This window comes from Eubalaena glacialis, chromosome 7 (assembly GCF_028564815.1).
Source record: "Eubalaena glacialis isolate mEubGla1 chromosome 7, mEubGla1.1.hap2.+ XY, whole genome shotgun sequence".
In the NCBI taxonomy this organism is placed as follows: Eukaryota; Metazoa; Chordata; class Mammalia; order Artiodactyla; family Balaenidae; genus Eubalaena; species Eubalaena glacialis.
In genome coordinates, this window is record NC_083722.1 from 5407217 (window position 1) to 5429447 (window position 22231).

A 22231-nucleotide genomic window follows, 5' to 3' on the forward strand; every position below is an offset into this window, starting at 1 on the left:
CAGACTGGTCAATGAAACCCTGCAGCTCTGGGTCTGATGCCACCTTTCCCAGAAGGACTCGTGATGGCATTGATGTGGGATGAAGGGGGAGGGGTGACAGGGAAGGAAGATGCTGGAAATGTGTTTTCACAACTCAAAAGAATATTTCTGGATTAGATTTTACACCAGAAAAAAAAAAAAAAAAACTTGGTGTGAAGGTTAGTACAATTTGAAAAAGTTCTGTAGATTAGAAAATAGTATTCCATCATTTTTAAATGTCTTGATTTTGGTAATTGTACTGTGGTTATATAATGGAATGGCTTTGTTCTTAGGAAATACATGCTGGAATATTTTGGGATAAAGAAGCATGATTGTTCTCAAATGGCTCAGAAAAATGTATATATACTATAAATAGATATACACACATACAGGGGGGAGGGGAACAAAGAGACATGACCAATGTGAACAATTGGGCAGTCTGGGTGAAGGGCCTACAGAATTGTCTTTGTCTCGTTTTTGCAGCTTTTTTGAAAGTTTAAAATTAGTTCAAAATTGAAAAAAAATGTTCATATTCTCTTTCTTTGTGTTTGCTCATCAGTCAAACCGGAACGATGTCCAGGCAAAACCAGAACACCATCCAGGAGCTTCTGCAGAACTGCTCGGATTGTTTGATGCGGGCCGAGCTGATCGTGCAGCCGGTAAGCTTTCTTTTTCTCCTAAAGTACTGTCCACACCTGGTTCTGTACCTGGTTTTGCTCCTGGTTAACTTAGAACTCATAGCCCTGACCTGTGCATTCTCATCCCCTGCCCTCCTAGTGTTCAGAGATGCTTTTTCTCAAAACAGACTAGAGCAGGATGTCCATCTTCCTAACCTACTTGCAATGTTGGCTTAACAATGGGAACCAGTTTTCACATAGTTTTTTTCCCAACAAATATTTACACTACGGATTGCCACCCTTTTGGAATTGCAACAACCTGTTGTCATTTCTCTGATTTTGTAATGCTTTCTCTTCCTAGAGATGCAACCTGACATGTTTATGTCACTGGATTGTCATGGGTTGTGATGTACACCATCAATTTAATGTCTTTTTTCAGGAAAATTTACCATCTTGTGAGAATAATTCTACGTGAGAAACATTACAAAATATGGATAAATAAGCAATTGAAAATTGAGGGAAAATGGTAACATTCGTGAGAGCCTCACAGTATTTCTTGATGTTACAGAGATAGCTTAGGATCTTATTGAAACAGGCTTAGAAGGCACGAGATCCATGATATTTTCCGAGTACCCATCACCCAGCTCCCCGCAAAGGTGGCCATCTCACTGAGTATCACCCATCATCAAAACCAGGAAATGGATTGGCTCAATACAATTAACTAGACAGCTTTCTTTTTAAGAACCGAAAAGCTATTTCCCACAAGTTGCAGGAAAAGCTCAGTTTATGTGTAAAAAAGACCTCATCTGGTACAGTGTTCTTATCACAGTGAAATTACAGTTAGATGAGTGTCCTGTGAAAATAAGAAAGATAGGCATTTAACACTGAAGCAAGGGAAAGGTCAGCACTCTGTGAATATGCTTTTAAAGGCGTCTGAAAATTTAAAATATAGTCTACAAATTTTGCTTCATGAATCTCCCTAATTTACCTCCCTATTTCAAATTAATAAGACAATTTTCAGTTAGAGATTTTTTGCACTTACGTGGAACGGGGCAGGGGACTTATAATATTTAAGTTTATAGCAGAAGCTTTTGCTTCTAGTAATACACATGAAGCTTTTCTTTCCAGTATTATGTGTTTCCTTCATGTGACTTCTTTCTTGTAGGAACTGAAGTATGGAGATGGGATCCAGCTGGCTCAGAGCAGAGAACTGGATGAGTGTTTTGCCCAGGCCAATGATCAGATGGAAATTACCGATAGCTTGATTAGAGAGATGCGGCAGATGGGCCAGCCCTGTGATGTTTATCAGAAAAGGTATTGCCCACAGAGCGAGCGTGGTGCCCACACGCCTCGTGGAGTTGCACTCAATCCCCTGACCCAGGTCTTCCCTGAAGGAAGCACAGATATTCCCCAGGAAGGGCTCCCTTGCTTGGTATTTTGCAGCTTTATGTGTCTCTAATACGAATTGACTAAGCCCACTACCTTCATCTTTTGTGGAGTCACAAAGCTGCCATGCGAAGAACGAAACAGACCTGCCCAAGAGGGCGTGCTTCTTTTGAAGAGTTGAGTTTGCTGTGAGATGTTCACCGTGCTTCCACTTAGGGGGCAGCAAAGACCTTTGGCACAGCAATTGACTTTGAAGAGTCTAAAATTAAGTCCAGCTCAGTTTAATGCACACAGAAATGAGACTCACAGAGTTGAAAATGCCGTTTAAAGCAGAGGTGTGTAGTCTGATTTTGAGATCACACTACCCAGGGCGCATGGTCCTAGGAAATTCCCAGGGTGGAACTTGTGAGAAAGTACAGGATGCTGCCAGGTTGGGCAAAGGCAGTTACACTTGCTGTGATGCTTCAGGCTTGGAGCGTCAGAATATTTAAGGCTTTGCATGTGATCAAGAAAAAAAAAGTCTATGAGTAAAACATTTGTGATCTCTGTACTGACACAGAGGGGGCTGTTTGCCCAGGACGTGTTTCATGGGCTGTTTTCCTGCAGTGGTGTGATTGTTTTCCTTTCCTTTCAGACTGCTGCAGCTCCAGGAGCAAATGCGAGCCCTTTACAAAGCCATCAGTGTCCCTCGAGCCCGAAGGGCCAGCTCCAAGGGAGGTGGAGGGTACACCTGCCAGAGTGGCTCCGGGTGGGATGACTTCACCATGCACCTCACCAGCGAATGTCTCGGGTGGATGCGACAGCAGAGGGTAAGCAGCTTCCGGTGGGAGGAGGTTGGTTCTCAGAGATCCTGGCCAGGTGTGCAGACCTGGCCGGATGGTGGTCGGGACCTCAGCTGGCAGCAACCACTTGCTGTTTTCGGCATTTCCTCATATTCTTTTACTTTGAAATAAGTGAAAATTCAGGGATTATTTTCTTCCCCACGTGGCTTAGGGAACCAGCCTCATTGCTTTACAGTTGTACTTTATCACATAGGTAATATTTAACACGTATCACTGAATTGGTAGATTGTGAAAATCTAGTTCTTACCGTTCACAGCTGGAAGATCTGTTATGGGAGTTTATGCGCTGAAAAACTTCATCGCTGAGCTCCCCGGGTGTTACCGAGAGGTACTTAAGAGAAAAAAAGAGAACATTGTGGAGGTTCATTTAAAATGTTAACAAATCCGGAGGAGCTGGACGCGCAGTAAAACTGGATCTTCCGGTTTGGGCTCGTCGGTTGCCTAACCTTATATTTTTGAAGTGTCAGTTGTCTTGGGCAATCATGACATCACTGATGTGGGAGTGAAGTGAAATACTGGCACCAGAGGTGCTGAGCCTTTCCCTAGAACTGGAGTTTCTACAAAGGATGTTTCAGTGCTAATTATTGTTTTGTTGTTTTATGTAGTAATTATGTGCTGTAATGAATGTAGATGGGAATTTTGTAATGAAGACTCGATCCTGATGAACTGTCCTTCTCGTGAGGAGGTGGGCATGTTAGAATGATCAGTTGTGCAGAGATGCAGTTGTCGTTGTTGGAAATAGTGGTTTTATTACTTGTTGTTGGACCAATTTAGCAGTGGTTCTGAAGTTTCTCAGCCACTTGAAGATTTTTGTGGGTGTTCTTTTGCAAGTGTGAGGGCTTATGCAACTAAACATGCATGCGTGCATTCATTCATTCAGTTGACCTTTTCTCCCACGTATTATGAAGACTTTAGAACACCTACAAGAAGGTGGGGCTTATAGAGGAGGAGAGTCAGTTGTAATCCCAGAAACCTAAATACAAACCTATTTGCATGTTTCCCAATTCCCTTCTAATCTTTGAACACACATATCTGGAGCATTTACTATGTTTTGGCACCATGCCAGAAAATGAGGTACAAAGCTTATGTCCCATAGCCCTGAAAAGGAATATTATTGAAGAAAACAAGATACATACAGCCAAATGCCAAATTTTTCTGCATGAGCTGTACTAAAACCCTGCTCAGATGGGAGTGGGGGAGGGCTGGCACTCCCGTCCCTGTGGAATGGAGCCAGCAGAGAAGGCTGGGCCAGGTTCATGGGGCTTGAACTGCATGGGGAGGGTCAGTGACCAGTGACAGACGTTAGGTGAAACAACCTTTGAACCAGATTACTTATGAAATGGCAAATTCCCTCATTTCTTCTTAAGTCACTCTGACAGTTCTATAACATGACAGCTCATAATTTGTCATTTTCTGTATTCATATTGGGTGTAGCTTTGTAAGAATCTTTTGTAGCTCAGCATTTTAAAATTTTGGAAAACGGCATTATCACGTGGACTCAGTTTTCTGTCATGGCAGGTGGTCGGGGAGAGGGGGTGGGGTACACCCCTTTTATAGATGCAACTGATGAGCGTTGCTTTTCAGATCAGGCAGCCCCCAGGGTTTCAAAGGGATTAAAAGCAGTTTTATCACTTGCTGCTGGTTTGCTCTGGGGTTCTCGGGCCCTTTCCTCTTATCCCTTCTTCCCCTAAGCATAGCCTGCATTCTTCCTCCCACTCCCAGGGGACTGAACTGTAGGGCCAGCTGATAAGGGAGAAGTGTCCCCAGAGGCACAATCCGTACACAGTCACACAGCTCCTGGGCCGGGGTTGTGTTTCCCTGATTTGTGTTTCTGCTGATGGATGGGGCAGATACTGTACACCTGGCTGGTAATGAGAGGTGGGATCGGGAGCCTGGTCATCTCATTAATTTCCCAGTGCACTCGCTTGTTTCTGCTTTAAAGTCGCAATGAGCCACGGGAGAGAAAGGTCAGAGTCCTGGGTAACTTACGGTTTTCTGATGGCTGCCCTTTCTGAAGGCTCGCCAAGTACATGAGAACTTGGATGTGGCTTAGAACAATGTGTGTTATGTTCTTGCAGTCTGGAATGTTTGCCCTCAGCATGTCCGAGAGATGACACAGGTGATTTGGAAATTTACATGAGCTCATGCAAAAGAAAGACAATAGACTCGCCACAGTACGAAGCTTGTGAAATAATATGTTTGATTCTTACTATGTGGCATTCTTAAATTGAAGTAGTGGAGACTCAAATTAGAAAGTTAGGTTTAATTTTTAAAAAGCAAACATAAATCCACAATCTTCATATTGCCAATATTCATTGAAATTAAGGCATTGGGTATATATTGTAACTTCTCTTTGAAATGGGTCATAGGAAGTTTTGCATCCCGAAAGGCAATGCTAAATTCTGGATTTAAAGAGTCAAAAATTACATTGCTCAAAACAATTTAAAGAAATAAACAATGAAAAATTCTCTTGGGTCAACTGTTTAGCTTGGGAAGTAGTACCTGATTGAGCTTAATGAACTATTATTAATGCACATTTAAAAATAACTGAATATTGAAACTTCTGTCGGTATCTTATAACATTGTATCATACATAGGTGTGCACCCACAGCTGTATATACACACAGGCCACTTGCATGTGCACAGGTAGATTTTTTTTCTTTAGAGGACATGATCTAGGTTTTAAGGATCTCATTTTGGAATCACCTCTCCTCGGCCCATCTTGAGCTAGGGACAGATACGTTGAGGGGACCCCCCAACTTACTGTGTTGGGCAACCCTCACTAGCTTTTTGGGAATTCCAAGCCTTTACAAATTTTTTTTTCATTTCAAAAATATTTTCTGTTTACAACTTCAGTTGTGTCTGAGTGGAAGCTGTGTACGTCCCTTGGTACCTGACCCCTGATGATGCTGTAGGTGAGGGGGGTCAGAAATGAAGGGCCCACTCTCTCTCCCTCGGCAGGCGGAGATGGACGTGATAACCTGGGGCGTGGACCTGGCCTCGGTCGGGCAGCACATCAGCAGTCACAGGAGCATCCACAATGCCATCGGCGACTACCGCTGGCAGCTGGACAAGATTAAAGCCGACCTGGTACTTCGGAACATTTCACTGGAGAGTCTTCCAAGAGTGTACTCAAGGATGCTGTAGTTAGTTGATCCCAGGCAGTTTGGGCTGAAACATGAGTCTGTGATTTCTTCCCCAACAGACTGGAAAATTTTTTTTTAATCTTGGCATTTTTTTTTTTAAATTGAAATATAGTTGATTTACAGTGTTGTCTTAGTTTCAGGTGTACAGCAAAATGATTCAGTTATACATACATATGTATCTGTTCTTTTTCAGATTCTTCTCCCTTACAGGTTACAAAATATTCAGCATAGTTCCCTGTGCTATACAGTAGGTCCTTGTTGGTTATCTGTTTTATATCTAGTAGTGTGTATCTGTTAATCCCAAACTACTAATTTATCCTTCCCTGGAAATTTTTTAAAATCCCATTTCGTAAATGGGGATGTGGAATCAGAAAGACCTGCTAGGGATCGTGCTAACCCTCCAGGACTAAGGGCACACACACACACTCGTTTATGCCACTGGTAAATGCATGTTTTCAGGGGTGGTAGTTCTTTTCTGCAGAAAGCAGACCATCTCTTCAAATAGAGAAAATGCGACAATCCTATAGTTTTATTTTGGTGAATCCTTGGTGAAGTCCTTGGTGAAGCCTTTCCTATGTGGTCATTAAACTGTATTTCTAATAAGGAAATCGTGTCTCATCCTGACATTTTTCCTTTGCTGAAAGTACTGACTTGAAGCTGGGTCCAAGATTACAGCCTAAAATATTCATCTGATTTTAAGTACCTGGTTTCCACCCGATCTCTACACTTTAAATCACTGACTTTTTAAAAATTGAAGTGTAGTTGATTTACAATGTTGGGTTAATTTCTGCTGTACAGCAAAGTGACTCAGTTACACATATATATGCATTCTTTTTCATATTCTTTTCCATTACGGTTTATCACAAGATGTTGAATATAGTTCCCTGTGCTCTATAGTAGGACCTTGTTGTTTATCCATGCTGTATATACTAGTTTGCATCTGCTAATCCCAAACTCCCCCTCCAGCCCTCCCCGACCCCTCTCCCTCTTGGCAACCACAAATCTGTTCTCTATGTCTGTGAGTCTGTTTCAGTTTCGTTGATAAGTTCATTTGTGCCATTTAAATCACTGACTTCTGTACTTGGCCCGGAGATGCTCATCCTCACTTTTTCCACCTTTTTTTTTTTTGCCTGCTTTTGTCTACCTGAGTATCTGATCAGATCTCTCCCTCTTTTCTCTGAGATCTGAGGAGTCCTAAATGATATTTTCAAACTTTTAAAAGTTTGTTTAACAGTGATTCTTTAAGTGACAGTGATGAGCCCTTTCCTTTTAGAGATGCCACCACCAGGCCAGTGAGGTTTGCCTCCAAATCAACTGAGAAAGGTCCCTGTGGGTGAAAGATTTCATAGAGCAAATTCTTCTTTCCAGCGGGGAATCTGAAGTTAGTATGTATTTGACAGAAGGAGATTTAGAAGGGCTGTTCTTTCTATATAAACCCTCAAGGGGAATTAATTATTAAGTAAATTAATATATAATTAATTATTATATTAATATATAATTATTAATTATAATTAATTAATTATTAAGTAAATAATTACTCACTGTTGGTCTTCTTCTAGCGTGAGAAATCTGCAATCTACCAGTTGGAGGAGGAGTATGAAAACCTGCTGGTAAGACGACTTATTTCTGAAGGCTCTGTGTTCAGTGCAATTCGGTTGTATAAATGTGGACCTGGGGACAAAGCACCTGCTTGGCGTTATCCCTAAGGACCCAGGAAGTGCCTGGAAGTATACCAAGGGGCTTATAGATGCTAATTTTATTTCTACTGCTGTGTTCCCTTTAGAAGGACATTTGAAAAGAATTTTTTCTGAAGGCAGTGCTTAGTTTTTGCAAGTTTAAGTGTCACACAATTAGCACTTGTTAAATACTTGCAGTTAAAGCCATAAAGCTTTTCCACTTGTGAACTGTAGCCTTTTTAGGAAGTATAAGCAAAAATAAGACTTGTTTTCCTTAGAGAGAGGTTTATCAAACCATCATCACCATTTTGTGACAAACTGAATCAATTACTTGACTCATAAGAAGAGATATTTCCATTCTTCTGCCTATTTGTGTCACCCTGTCTTCACTTTTTCAGTATTTCCTTGTTGGCAGTGATACTATTTAAATACCATGACTAGTGGTGACACAACTATTTTCCAAGGTGATGGCACCTTGAATTTTGGGGATGTGGGAGAGGGCAGAAAAAGCTTGATTTATCTTTTTTAATAATCTATTTTCTCTCTATAGTCTAAAACTAATTACTGAAGCCAAACACCAGTGTCTGAATCAAGACCCTTCTGGATTAGGCTGTTACTTTGAATCTAAAATTGACCCCTTATTCATCATAAGTTTGGGTGGGTCCTTTTCACCCACCAGCTGATCAGTGAATTCAAAAGATTAACATTTGACTGATTCGTGGAATGTTTGTTGGTAAAAGGGATCCCGGAGGGTTTATCTGTGAAATCTGCAGGGAGCGCCATTCATGTGCATATTGTTGTCCTAACGCTGCCCTGACCTTCCTGTGCAGAAAACATCCTTTGAGAGGATGGACCACCTGCGACAGCTGCAGAACATCATTCAGGCCACGTCCCAAGAGATCATGTGGATCAATGACTGTGAGGAGGAGGAGCTGCTGTACGACTGGAGCGATAGGAACACCGACATTGCCCAGAAGCAGGAGGCCTTCTCTGTAAGCCCCCGGGCGCCGTGCGGCGCTCATGAACGCATTTGTGATCTTTTTTTTTTTTTTTTAAATTTTATTTATTTATTTATTTATTTATGGCTGTGTTGGGTCTTCGTTTCTGTGCGAGGGCTTTCTCTAGTTGCGGCGAGCGGGGGCCACTCTTCATCGCGGTGCGCGGGCCTCTCACTATCGCGGCCTCTCTTGTTGCGGAGCACAGGCTCCAGACGCGGCAGGCTCAGTAGTTGTGGCTCACGGGCCGAGCTGCTCCGCGGCATGTGGGATCTTCCCAGACCAGGGCTCGAACCCTCGTCCCCTGCATTGGCAGGCAGATTCTCAACCACTGCGCCACCAGGGAAGCCCCATTTGTGATCATTTACTCGGCCATCTGGGATTCAGCCTCAGTGGAGTGGTCATGAAAAACCATTCCTTTCTGAAGGCTTTTCCGTGACTTAAGAGAGGCAGTGCAGGGCTTAGCATCTCAGAAGACAGCAGACAGGGTGAGATTGGTTCGGTCAGACATCCTCGAGTGTGTGTACCGCAGAGTGTGGTGGCTTAGAACCGAGAATTAGAAAATCTCACGGTGTGTTGTAGCTCTGTCCCTTCACCTGGGTGAATTCAGACAAGCCGTGTCACCAATCCGGCCTCAGCTGCTTACTGGATGATCTCAGACATCCTTTCTGGTCTTAAAAATGCTAAGATTCTTGAGGAACACATAATGCAATTCTTTGACATTGTTCATTTCCAAAATGCAGTTTTGTGTTTGACTTCCTTTAACAATGGTGGGAGGGATGGAAGGCTACCGGTGACTTGTTCTACAGGACTTGTTTTTCTTTTATTCGCAGATACGCATGAGTCAGCTGGAGGTGAAGGAAAAAGAGCTCAATAAGCTTAAACAAGAAAGTGACCAACTTGTCCTCAGTCAGCATCCAGCTTCAGACAAAATTGAGGTGGGCTTCGTGAGATTTATATTCTTACCGGGGGAAACAAGGGGATACTTTTCCGAAAATAAGACTATGCAGATGAGTGGTTCTTATCCACCATAAAGCCATGACAAGTTTATTTTATCAATACCCTAGACCAGGGGTTGGCAAGCTTTTTCTGGAAAGGACCAAATAATAAATATTTTAGACTGGCAGGCCATTTGGTCTCTGTTGATATTAACTCTGCCATTGTCGTGTGAAAGCAACCATAGCAACGTGTAGATGAACGGTTGTGGCCGTGTGCCAGTGAAACTTTATTTATAAATGCAGGTCGTGGCCCGGATGTGGCCCTTGGGCTGTAGTTTGCTGACCTCTGCCCTAGACTGCCATCTGTGGGCTGTGCTCAAGGCTGACATTAGCTGGTAGCACTGGTATGACCATTTTGATTGTTTAAAAAAATCCAGATATTTCCGTATCAGTTGGTAAGCATCACTGCCTTCGTCCCCCACAGGCGCTCTTCATGGCAGGTACCTTTGTAACCGAAGGTAGGGGGGGTCCAGCTGTTTGCTGCTCAAAAGCTAACAAAGAGGCAAGGTTGGTGGAAAAGAAAGTTCGCTTTATTTTGGATGCCGGCAACCTGTCCAAAGGCCACCTCCCCCCACTTAACAACCCCGGGGCAAGAGCTTTTATCGATGGAACAGCACAGTCAGCTCTGACAGTCGTCTTGAAATTAGTAGGAACAGCACAGTCAGCTCTGACAGTCGTCTTGAAATTAGTCGTGCCGCGGTCTGATCAGCGTCATCTTGATTGTGTTAAGTGCAGTTAGTCTTTAGTTCCAGGGTCGGTTTGTTCCCATTTCTTTGAGGCCAATTCTTAGAACTGTGGCAGCTTATGTCATGGCTACAGTCTGGTCATCATGTAGTTCACTTCTTCCACCTGGTGTGGGTTTCAGTATCTATTAGACAGCTCACAGGATATTGTTCAGAATATTATCTATAGCCCTTGAGGAGGAACTAAAGGTCCTTGACTAAGCTTAATGAATAAACTATTGTTATTTAGTCTTGTTGGACTGTTCCTTTGTTTCTGCATTTTCTCACTTCTCTGATTAAACTTATTCTTTGGCTAGAGTTTTTCCACAGACAAAAGGCAGGTTGAGGACATGGGGGGCAAGGACCATAGTGTCCTGCTGTGTTTCACCTTGGACCTCCGCATGATCTAGCAGCTGTACAGGAACAGGGCTTGGTGCCCCAGTGCTATCCCTGTTCTGATTGCTCTGTTTTGATTGGTCAGTAGCCATGCCATTTGGATGAATATTTTGACTAATACTCCTAATTATATCCATTTGTTAAAGTTGTTTTTTTGGGTTTTTTCTGTTTTTTTGGCCACCCAGCTTGCAGGATCTTAGTTCCCCAACCATTGAACCCGGGGCCACGGCAGTGAAAGCGCTGAGTCCTAACCACTGGACCGCCAGGGAATTCCCAAAATTGGTTTTAAAATTTAATTTCTACCATACCAAGAGTTCCCTGTTGGGAAATTCTGGTTTCAATTTTTAGAAAAAATTTTGCTTGATTTGGAATTAGATAAAAAATGCTTCATGGTTTTCATTCAGGCTCACTTATCTATGAAATAACGGATGCCTCTCTACGGCTGAATGGTGGAGAGACAGCTGCTGTTTTCTTGTTTCAGGCATATATGGATACTCTCCAGACACAGTGGAGCTGGATTCTTCAGATCACCAAATGCATTGATGTTCATCTCAAAGAAAATGCTGCCTACTTTCAGGTTTTTATACCTAGTAATCATTTAATTGTCTTTTGGGTCTTCACAGCTTCTCTTCCGAATGTGTTTGAAAAAGCACTGAAAACAATCTTCACGCTATGGCGTGAATACTATTTATTGGTTTTTAGTTTAGAGGAGCACAGATTGGTCACCAATCATTCAAGTAGCCTCTTGCTCTCACATAAGTTAATACACTTTCTGCTCTAATTCTTTCCTTTAACCACCTATCAGATAGACTCGTAGGGAAGATAATCCTTGAAGTTGAAATACGTGGTGACGCTGCGTATTGAGTTGCTTTTAATTGACACGGGGTCACCCGCATCCTTAACAGTTTTTTGAAGAGGCCCAGTCGACGGAAGCCTACCTGAAGGGCGTCCAAGACTGCGCCAGGAAGAAGTACCTGTGCGACAAGAGCATGCCCCTGCAGCGTCTGCTGGAGCAGATCAAAGTGCTGGAGGTACTGTCTCAGACCCAGGCCCTTACCCGGGAATAAAACAAATGCGCCCACCGACTCAATTCAGATTATCTGGATTTGTATTGCTCTATAGAGCAGCGAGTACCCAAAGCTCAAGCAAGCATTGTCTTCATTTTCAGTGGCTTTTCTCAAAATACATTTCTTTGCACGATCAGCTGCTGTGGCACGTTACTTCTGCTCCAGTAGTTACGGGTGCTCAGAACAAAACCGGAGAGAACACTGATGACTTAACATGAAAATCCCTTCGGAAAAGCGTACTTCACATGTTGTCAGCATAGCCTTTTTGCAAAGTGATATTCTTGCCCGCCCACCTAATTCATGGCTGTGTTGCCTCTGTAGTGGCTTCTTATGAAAGGTACCTGTGGTCCCTGCCGACAGATGAATTGGTGGCTTTTTACAGCTAATGCAGCTACAGCGGTATCTAATTTGTAATGTCATGATAGCTATAGTAATGCCATTTGAAGGTCTTATCTCACTTTCAGAGAGTATCTATGTTCGAGTATGATTTTATTTGCAATTGCAGAAAGAATGGGAGAAAATCCTTGAAAACAGGCGCCAGGTGCAGAACTTGGTAAACAAGTCCAAGAGGATTGTGCAGCTGAAACCTCGGAACCCGGACTACAGAAGCAATAAACCCATTATTGTCAGGGCTCTCTGTGACTACAAACAGGACCAGGTGTGTACTCAGCTAGTCAGAATGCTGCCAAAGTTGTCCCTTTCTTTACGGATGGATTTTTGTCCAGGGCAGAATTTAATTTAGGTTTCAGTGAGTACCCTAGTAAATGTCTTTCTTTTGTATACAAAGTGGCAAGCTGTTGAAAAAATGCAGTGATTTTTGTTCTGAGTTGTATGATAGTTGCAAATAAGTAGGACAATAGTTATTTTTAAACTATTCTAATTCTATTTTAAGGCTTAAGCCTTCTTTTCTTCCAATATGCAATTAGCATCTGTGATCCCTCTTTAAATTTCTGAAATTAAAAAAAAAAGAGAGAAACGTGGCCATTATGCTGCATTAAAGGGAATGTCATTGCGGATTTTATGCATTAAATGAGCACATCAGTTCTGTAGGCTCAGTGGTAAATACAAACATTTATATAGAAAGATGACTTGTTTTTAGTCATTATTTATGTAATTCCCACAGCTCTATTTTCTTATAAAAATTATGGAGGACTTAAGAAATAAAAAATGTGATGAGTTGGTGAGATGGACGTTATAAAACAATGGAGTTTATTCTACCACGCAGAAATGGTTTTAGAACTTGGGTGGAGAGAAGTAAGAAATCTAAAGGGAGATTGAAATACCTCCATGTCGAACTTGTTACATTTTAGTAGTTAAGATAGTTGGCATATTTTAAATACCTATTTTAAGAAGCTATTTAGAGTTAATTTAGAAAAGAAGCTATTTAGATGCTGGAGTTAATTTAGGAAGTTATTTTTCGGGGGACCTGATACCAAAATTTTTTTGTTTTTATTTAACAATTTTAAGAGCAAATGAATGAGACAAGTGACTGCCAGGCACTGAAATCTACGATATAAAACACAAACTCACAAAAATAGAAAAGCCAGGGGGTGAGTTTCTGCTTTACAGAAGGATTGCTCGCTTCACCGGGGGACTCCCCTGGCTGTCCCCTGGAAAGTCACTCTACCTAATTCCCTTCAGACACACCTTGTAGGCTCACCTGTCTTATTTAAAGCATCAGTCGTGTTGGGTTGTGTCAAGATCAGCTTCAACTGAGGCAAAAAATACTAAGAGCAAAGCTGAAACAGCACATGGTCGCTGCCGCTGCTTCTGTTCTTGAGCAAAAAGATATAAATGTGGGCTCGTGGATAAAGCCAAAACACAGTGCTGCTTGCCTTGCAGAAAATCGTCCACAAAGGGGACGAGTGTATCCTGAAGGACAATAATGAACGGAGCAAGTGGCACGTGACTGGCCCGGGGGGCGTGGACATGCTCGTGCCCTCCGTGGGCCTCATCATTCCTCCGCCCAACCCTCTGGCCGTGGACCTCGCAAACAAGTACGTCTTGAGCTTCCTTCTGGCCGTGACATGAACGCGGGTGGGGAGAGATAGGGCAGACGCTGATACAAGACACTTAGACACACCGCTCCTTACTGCTGTACCTCCCCCCAGAGGGGGACCCGGTGAAGGTCCCTTTGCATTGTCTGGAGGTTTTATGTTGCAGATACTGTGGTTATCATGGGAAGATGAAAAAGAATGTCTGACAGTAGAGGAGCTCATTCTGGCCATTCACCTTAAAGACGTTGTTTCGAAATTCTTCTGCCTTTTAGACGATCAGTAGTTTGGCCTGTAGCCACAAATAGAAAATGCACTCAGCATCAATATTTGGCCATCAGTAGGTGGCGCATTCATTTGACAGACTGTCCAGGGGAGATTCTTCCAAACCTTTTATGATGGAAGTCTTCAGCCTGCTCAGGGTGGGGTGAGAGTAGCCCAATGAGCCCGTTTCCAAGCTCCAGCAGGCGTTCTGTGACCCGAGACCCATTTCTCACTGTTGCCTGCACGGCGCCAGACCTCCGTCAATTAAAAAGTTGTTGACAAACAGCCCAACAACCACAAATTGTACAGCCTGTTTTGACCAAAATGATTCCAGTGTATCGAAACCCATGTCGGTCATTGAGAATGTACTTTTGGGTATTAGTCTAAATCCACTGAACTGTTGAATGTTTTGCAAATGCTCCATTCACCCATTGCTCTGTTAGTTCTCCTTTGCGTTTTCTGTGCCATCGGGGGAGCGTGGCCAGGTTTCCCGTTTGGGATGAACGTGGAGAGCCGGGCTAGCGTGCTTTCCCTCTGCGCCTCCTAGGATCGAGCAGTACTATGAAGCCATCTTGGCCCTGTGGAACCAGCTCTACATCAACATGAAGAGCCTGGTGTCCTGGCACTACTGCATGATCGACATCGAGAAGATCAAGGCCATGACCATCGCCAAGGTACGTCCTCAGGACCACCCGCTGCCTGGAGGGGCCCCCCAGCTGCTCCCTGAAATGCAGTTTCTACCAGGCAAACCTAGCTGTGCAGCTGATGGCTTTTGTGCGTCAACAAGAGAGTCGGCTGAGCCTTCCTTAGAGGTTCTAGTCCGTCCAACACAGGATGGGAGGGATTCGCACCCGGCCGGTTAAGAGACAAACAGAAGTACTAATTAAAGTTACCGGACAAGCCAGAAGTCCCTGTGGGAAAGGCATGAGGTCCTGTGATACTCAGGGTCCCACTCTCCTTAGATGTAATGGAAAATGAGGGCATAGTTATTGACTGGATAGTACAGAAGTAAAAGGTGGGATTGAATTCTTGGAAGCATTAGTTACCCTAGATCAGTGGTTTTCAGGTAGTGGCCCAAGAAGCCAGGTGAGGGAGTCCTTTGGGATGACAGGGACAGCAGGGAGGAGAGGGGCAGGGAATGGGTAAGTTTGGGGCTTCCCTTTACCCCTTTAACTCTTTTCAGTCAGAGCAGCTTTGCTGTGATCTGCTTGACATTTGGGGCTTCCGAGTCCTATTTCCTTTGAAGAAGAAAATTCCGTAGGAAGAAGAAAATTGACAACCCACTGCTATGGTTCTTAGGCGCAAGCTCTAAATCATCAAAGACCTTTTCTGTCTTAATGGGTCTTTGAGGGGCGTTGCCTCAAGCGCCACCAGAGTAGTGCATTTCCCGGGAAGCTTTCTTGGCCACGCTCTGGGGCCAAGAAACACTCCCCGCCTGGTTTATTTCCAGCTGAAAACGATGCGGCAGGAAGATTACATGAAGACAATATCTGACCTTGAGTTACGTTACCAAGAGTTCATCAGAGACAGCCAAAGCTCAGAGGTATTTGGAGATGATGACAAGAGGAAAGTACAGACCCAGTTCGCGGATGCCCAGAAGCACTACCAGACCCTGGTCATACAGCTCCCCGGCTACCCCCAGCACCAGACAGGTTGGTTTAGAGCCAGTCCTTCTTTGCAGCCACCATACATGCCATTTTCAAAAGAAAGTACGTAGTTTGCCAAAAACTAGTTGCAGAATCACTTCTTTGAAAGATCGTATATCAAAAGTCATTGAGATGCTAGGTTTTCAGAACCAAATCAAAGGAAGTAGCGACACTTTCATGCAGCATGGATGGTTTTTTGAGGCCTTGCGCCCTTCTAGCCAAGAAGTCTCTGATTTTTGTGGTCCTAACATTTTTACAGTAACCACAACTGAAATCACTCATCTTGGTTCCTGCCAAGCTGTCAACCATAATAAAGTAATTGAAACCAACAGAGAAAATGACAAGCAGGAAACGTGGTTGCTGATAGAGCTCCAGAAGATTCGCAGGGAGATGGAGCTCTGTGAGAGCAGAATGACCCTTAAAAACGTCCTTCTGGCAGAACAAGGGTCTTCGCACCACATCACAGTGAAAATAAACGAGCTAAAGGTAGGTATCCGTTAATGTTTTGCTTGAGTCTAGGTATATTTATATTTAACTGTGAAGTAGTAAAGACCTCCTGGTTTAAATATTCATAGGCAAGAAACCTTCATTTTCAAGAAAAGAGGCTTCTGGCACGATTTCCTCTTTTCTTTCCCATGCTGCCGAATCTGTGGAAAGATACCAGGCTGGGGATTAAACCACCTTTGCTGTTAGTTTGTGGGCCGCTCAGTCTGGCTGCAGTGTTTTTCCTTTTCTGCAATGTAGTGCTTTGTAGATTTCGAAAGTTTTCACAGACATTAATTTGGCTTCTGCCTGAAACAATCTATGACGTGGGCTAGACAGGTAGAATGATCTTACTTGTAGACAGTAAGGGGTGGGGTAAGAGCTGCAAGCCATCGGCCGAGCTGGGACTGCAGCCCAGGTGTTTCAGTGTCAAGCTCAGCGATCTCTTCCGCTCAGCCAGGCCTGGGCACTGCACTGGAATCTCCGAGGTATATATTCTAAGGAAGAGGGTCACATTTACCCAGTGCTGGTAAGGCCTCTCTGATGAAGGACATGAAAGGTCAACTCTCACTTGAGTTGTTCACATCTTGTGGGCCTTTTGAGGACATGAATGATGGTGAGAAGCATACAGCTAAATCAAAAGCGCTTCCCTTCTTTTTGGACAGGGCTTACAGAATGATTCTCAAGCAATTGCTCAAGTTCTCAACCAGCTGAAGGACATGCTAGCTAACTTCAGAGGTTCGGAAAAATATTGCTATTTGCAGAATGAGGTATTTGGATTGTTTCAGAAACTGGAAAATATCAATGGCGTTACAGACGGCTACTTAAATAGGTAAACGCGACTGACACTGACCTCAGATATTTGGCTTTTCTCAAGCTTCATTTTCTGAGACTTCATTTGCTTTATGTGCTGGTTGCTGGAGCTGTTGCCTTATGGTTTCTCTTTTCATTGGAGCCTCACTCACATTCTTCTGTGCTTTTGAGAGAGGGTCCTCCAGCCTCGGGTGCCAATCCCATTGTTCTGAACTGTCTCTTCCAGCCAAGGCATCCTCTAAAGGCCAGAACTTAGAATTCTTCCACTGATGCAAGATGGTGTTCTGAGTCATGAAAGAGGGAAAAAGTGTATTGCTCCGCAACTTATAAAATAAGCAGAGTAAATTTTTATCTGCTTTAATATTGTTCCCTTTTATGAAGAGTGGCAAGAGCCCAAGAGAGTTTCCAAGTCTAATTATGTCGCCGGCAATTTTATTTTCCTCTTTGGCTCCTGACAGCTTGTGCGTGGTGAGAGCACTCCTGCAGGCCATTCTCCAGACAGAAGACATGCTGAAGGTTTACGAAGCCAGGCTTACTGAAGAGGAGACAGTTTGCCTGGATCTGGATAAAATGGAAGCTCACCGCTGTGGACTGAAGGTAAGGAGAAGGGTTGAACAGCGAGCGGCCCGGTTTATGGGAAAGAATACAGGACTACTCAGTCCCCGGTGGTAGAGCTTCACTAAGTCTTCATGAGTTTGGAGGATTACTGGATTTCGTCGGCCACACGTGGTTGACATCAGCCGTTATCTCTAGAACACTGTTGTCCAGGGCGTGTTGGCAGGACCTATGTGAGAAAGTCGTTTGTGGTGAGATTAGTCTGGGGAACGCGAGTTAAACACAGTTAAGCTGGTACTGTAGTACTTCTCAGAACCTTTAATAGGTTAATGGATTTTATAATTTTTCAGGAACAGAATGGAGTGTGATAATGTAGCATTTCTCAAACTAATTTACACATCGAATCCTTTTTTTTTTTTTTTTTTTTTTTTTTAATGAGTCGGCACAAGGAACTAGGTCACTGGCATAAATATAGGGAGATGCAATCAGTAGATATATTTTCCTTGCGGTGTAGCATCAAGTGGGAATGAGGTTAATTTGTACTTTTTTTTTTTTTCCTCCTGTGACAGAAAATTAAAAACGACTTGAACTTGAAGAAGTCCTTGTTGGCCACCATGAAGACAGAACTGCAGAAAGCCCAGCAGATCTACTCCCAGACTTCACAGCAGTATCCACTGTACGACCTGGACCTGGGCAAGTTCAGCGAAAAAGTCACACAGCTGACAGATCGCTGGCAAAGAATCGATAAACAGATAGACTACAGGTGTGCCAACCTCCTTCCACACTTTCTTCCCATTTGGTTGTTCCCAGGATAATGTCGCTTGAAGTCATCACTATAAAAAACAGTGGTTTTGTTTTGTGTGTGAGTTCAGCATCCTGGGAGCTCTCTTCACGCACTGGCTGTGGGCAGCTTTGTTGACAACAGGAAGAGAGTACATCCAGTAGCCAAGCTTGAACCAACCTGTGTCAGAGGCACTTCAGGTTTTAGGGAAATAATGGAAGCCATTGATCCAGCTCTTTCGTGACCTGTAAACTCCTATTACGACTGTTGGAAGGAGGAGCTCCTTTGAGGGAGCATTTTCCAAAAGTTTGTGAAAATTAAATCTTATACAAAAGAAATGCCTTACTGCAAATGAGGGTTTAAAAACATCTCCTGAATCTTGCTTGTAGTTTATTTTACTAGCAGTGCTTCTTAAAAACATCTCTATTGATATATAATTCACATGCCGTATAACTCACCCACCAAAAGTGTCCAAGTCACTGGTTTTTAGTATATTCAGAATGTGTAACCATCACCACAATCTAAGTTTAGAACATTTTCATCACCCTAAAAAAGAAACCCCATATCCACTGGCAGTCCCTCCCCATTTCCTCCCAACCCTCCAGCCCCAAACAGCCACCATTCTACTTGCTGTCTCTATAGATTTGCCAATTATTCTGGACATTTCCTATAAATCGAAAGATACACTATGTGGTCCTTTGTGACTTTTTTTTCACTTAACATAATGTTTACCAGGTTTATCCATGGTGTAGCACGTGTCAGTACTTCATTTCTTTTTATGACTCTATAATATTCCATTGTATGGCTATACCACATTTTGTTTATTCTTTCATCAACTGATGGATATTTGGGTTGTTCCCAGTTTTTGACTATCGTGAAAAGTGTTGCTACAAACATTCATGTATAATTTTTTTGTGTGGATGTATGTTTTCAGTTCTTTTGAGTATGTGCCAGGTGGAATTGCCAGGTCATCGGGTAACTCTGTGTTAAATACTTTTGCGGAGCAATAGCAATATTAAATAATTTTATTATCTCTGTTTGCCCCAGATTATGGGACCTGGAGAAACAAATCAAGCAACTGAGGAATTACCGTGATAACTATCAGACTTTCTGCAAATGGCTCTTTGATGCCAAACGCTGCCAGGATAACTTAGAATCCATGAAGTTTGGAGATTCCAACATGGTCATGCGATTTTTGAATGAGCAGAAGGTATAAGGCAATTTGTCATTGCATAGATGTCACTGGGTGTAAGCTGTATTTTCCTCTGGTTTTCATAGCAGTACTTAGGTTTAAAATGATACATTTTTAAAAAACTTTATTGAAGTATAGTTGATTTACAGTGTTGTGTTAGTTTCAGGTATACAGCAAAGTGATTCAGTTATGCATATATATACATTCTTTCTCATATTCTTTTCCATTATGGTTTATCACAGGATCTTGAATATAGTTCCCTGTGCTGTACACACTAGGACCTTGTTGTTTGTCCATTCTATATATAATAGTTTATGTCTGCTAACCCCAAACTCCCAGTGCATCCTTTCCCCCTGCCACCCTTGGCAACCACAAGTCTGTTCTTGCTGTCTGTGAGTCTGTTTCTGCTTCATAGATAAGTTCATTTGTGTCATATTTTAGATTCCACAGATAAGTGATATTATATGGTATTTGTCTTTGTCTTTCTGACTTACTGCCCTTAGTATGATACTCTCTAGGTCCATCCATGTTGCTGCAAATGGCATTATTTCATTCTTTTTTATGGCTGAGTAGTATTCCAGCTGTGTCTATATACCACATCTTCTTTATCCATTCATCTGTCAATGGACATTTAGGTTGTTTCCATTTCTTGGCTATTGTAAATACTGCTGCTGTGAACATGGGGATGCATGTATCTTTTCATGAAATGATAAATATTTACTATTACTAGTCCATTTTGTGAATGCTTAAATAGTGTCCAGAGGAAAAGCAATTGAGATATTTACAAAGAAATGCAGTTGTGAACATGGAAATAATGTAACGACCGTCATAGTAAAGTATCTTTATGAACTGAGGTGATAGGACCAGAAAAGAGTGCCGGCCAGATAGTAACCTCTTAGATCATAAGAAGTTGAAGATCTTTCTTCTAGTTTCTGAATAGAAAACTTGCTCATCTCCCAAGGTTTAACTGTGAGACGATGGGGTCTGAACATGTAGTCATAAACTGAGGGGAAAAAAACAAGTTACAGTGGTTAAAGAGTGAAAAAAACATTTATTTAAAAATATGTATACATTTTAACATTTGTAAATATTTCCTTTTCTGTATAGAACTTGCACGGTGATATAAGTGGCAAACGAGACAAATCAGAAGAAGTACAAAAAATTGCCGAACTTTGTGCAAATTCAATTAAGGTATGTTGGTTTCACAAAGAATGTTGGTGTTTCATCAAGAATATTATTAACCGTGTTTGCTTCGGCAGCACGTATATTAAAACGAATGATACAGAGATTATTAGCCTGCCCTTGTGCAAGGATGACATGCAAATCCATGAAGTGTTCCATACTTTTTTTATAAAAGAATATTATTAACTACATTATTTTCTGATTCACTTGAAAGATTACAGACTTCTTGAGGACAGCGATTATGGTTTTTATATGTTCTCTCGTGAACAAACTGTAAATGCTGTTATCCATTAGCTTGAATTGATTATACATTGGCAATATCTACGGGAATGGGCCGGTCTTCATCCTTTAGACTGGGGGTGTGTGCAGAGATCTCCATTTTGCATATAAACTGGTGCTGCTTGGTTTAATAGTGTCATATGATGCTTGGACACTAGCAGCACGTGATGGCCTTTGGGGTTGGACATTAGAAGTACAGCTTGGTGATTTAAAGCTGGGGAACTGTAGCCATCAGTGACTCCTTTTAAGTCAATTAAGTATGTTTTTCTGAAACGTTATTATTCTGCAGGATTATGAACTGCAGCTGGTGTCATACACCTCAGGACTGGAAACTCTACTGAACATACCTGTCAAGAGAACCATCGTTCAGTCTCCTTCTGGGGTGATTATGCAAGAGGTAGATATGTCATTACCCATCTCTTAGAGCTCGCCCCTCCCTCTGCATCTTCTCTTTTCCCTGTCCCCTTCCTGTCTTCCCTACCCTCCCTGAATTCATCTCTTGCTATAGGGTATCCATTCAAAAAGGTTTAATAGGTTATCCTCTCTCTAGTGTAAGTCATCAGCATAATGCATTTTAGGGAATGATCAGTGAGAAGTCTGGGTCTATTGCTCATACAGTAGAGTCTTTGCAGAAACTGGGCTTAAATTCTGGGTTTAGTGAGGGGGGCATTTAAAGAGTGGAAAATATCCAGTCGATTTCTAAAAGACGACTTCTTCTCAAAGGTGTCAGAGAACATCACCCATCAGATGGTTTAGGGGGAACACCCTGGAGTGATGAGGATGAAATGTAAGGTTTTTGGCCCTTTGTTTCATTGTACTTTATTCTTTTATTGGGTTTTGGAATTAGCACAGGTGAAAGAAGGGAATTCACTCTTTAAAATATAATTTCACTATTGGATTGTTTTAGAAAACAGAATTGGTCAGCTTGCATAGGACTTCTTTTGAATGCAATACCTTTGATTTTTCCTTGCACTTCTTTTCTCCAAGGCTGCAGATATCCATGCTCGGTACATAGAACTTCTTACAAGGTCTGGAGACTATTACAGATTCTTAAGTGAGATGCTGAAGAGTTTGGAAGATCTGAAGGTAATTTACTTTATTTCCTCGGAGGATCAAAAAAGAAAATAGAATGGAACTTAATTATTACTGCCTCGTTATAACATGAATTTGGACATACTCA

At 42.4% G+C, this 22231-nt stretch overlaps 1 protein-coding gene and 1 non-coding gene across 3 annotated transcripts in view; both read left to right on the plus strand.

Annotated features, from left to right (window-relative positions):
- DSP (desmoplakin) overlaps nucleotides 1-22231 on the plus strand; it is a 42070-nt gene that overhangs the window by 11641 nt on the left and 8198 nt on the right. For both annotated transcript variants that reach the window (XM_061195698.1, XM_061195697.1), the window contains exons 2-22: nucleotides 578-677; nucleotides 1801-1949; nucleotides 2656-2830; nucleotides 5824-5952; nucleotides 7568-7618; nucleotides 8515-8676; nucleotides 9513-9617; nucleotides 11277-11372; nucleotides 11701-11826; nucleotides 12368-12520; nucleotides 13705-13859; nucleotides 14668-14794; nucleotides 15571-15772; nucleotides 16026-16252; nucleotides 16915-17081; nucleotides 17521-17659; nucleotides 18187-18380; nucleotides 19446-19608; nucleotides 20698-20781; nucleotides 21341-21448; nucleotides 22039-22137. In XM_061195698.1, the coding sequence (XP_061051681.1) occupies nucleotides 578-677; nucleotides 1801-1949; nucleotides 2656-2830; nucleotides 5824-5952; nucleotides 7568-7618; nucleotides 8515-8676; nucleotides 9513-9617; nucleotides 11277-11372; nucleotides 11701-11826; nucleotides 12368-12520; nucleotides 13705-13859; nucleotides 14668-14794; nucleotides 15571-15772; nucleotides 16026-16252; nucleotides 16915-17081; nucleotides 17521-17659; nucleotides 18187-18380; nucleotides 19446-19608; nucleotides 20698-20781; nucleotides 21341-21448; nucleotides 22039-22137 (2911 nt within the window). The remainder of the gene's footprint in view (nucleotides 1-577; nucleotides 678-1800; nucleotides 1950-2655; nucleotides 2831-5823; nucleotides 5953-7567; nucleotides 7619-8514; nucleotides 8677-9512; nucleotides 9618-11276; nucleotides 11373-11700; nucleotides 11827-12367; nucleotides 12521-13704; nucleotides 13860-14667; nucleotides 14795-15570; nucleotides 15773-16025; nucleotides 16253-16914; nucleotides 17082-17520; nucleotides 17660-18186; nucleotides 18381-19445; nucleotides 19609-20697; nucleotides 20782-21340; nucleotides 21449-22038; nucleotides 22138-22231) is intronic.
- LOC133095799 (U6 spliceosomal RNA) lies at nucleotides 20834-20937 on the plus strand. Its single transcript, XR_009701662.1, has one exon. It is a non-coding gene; the product is annotated as a U6 spliceosomal RNA (small nuclear RNA).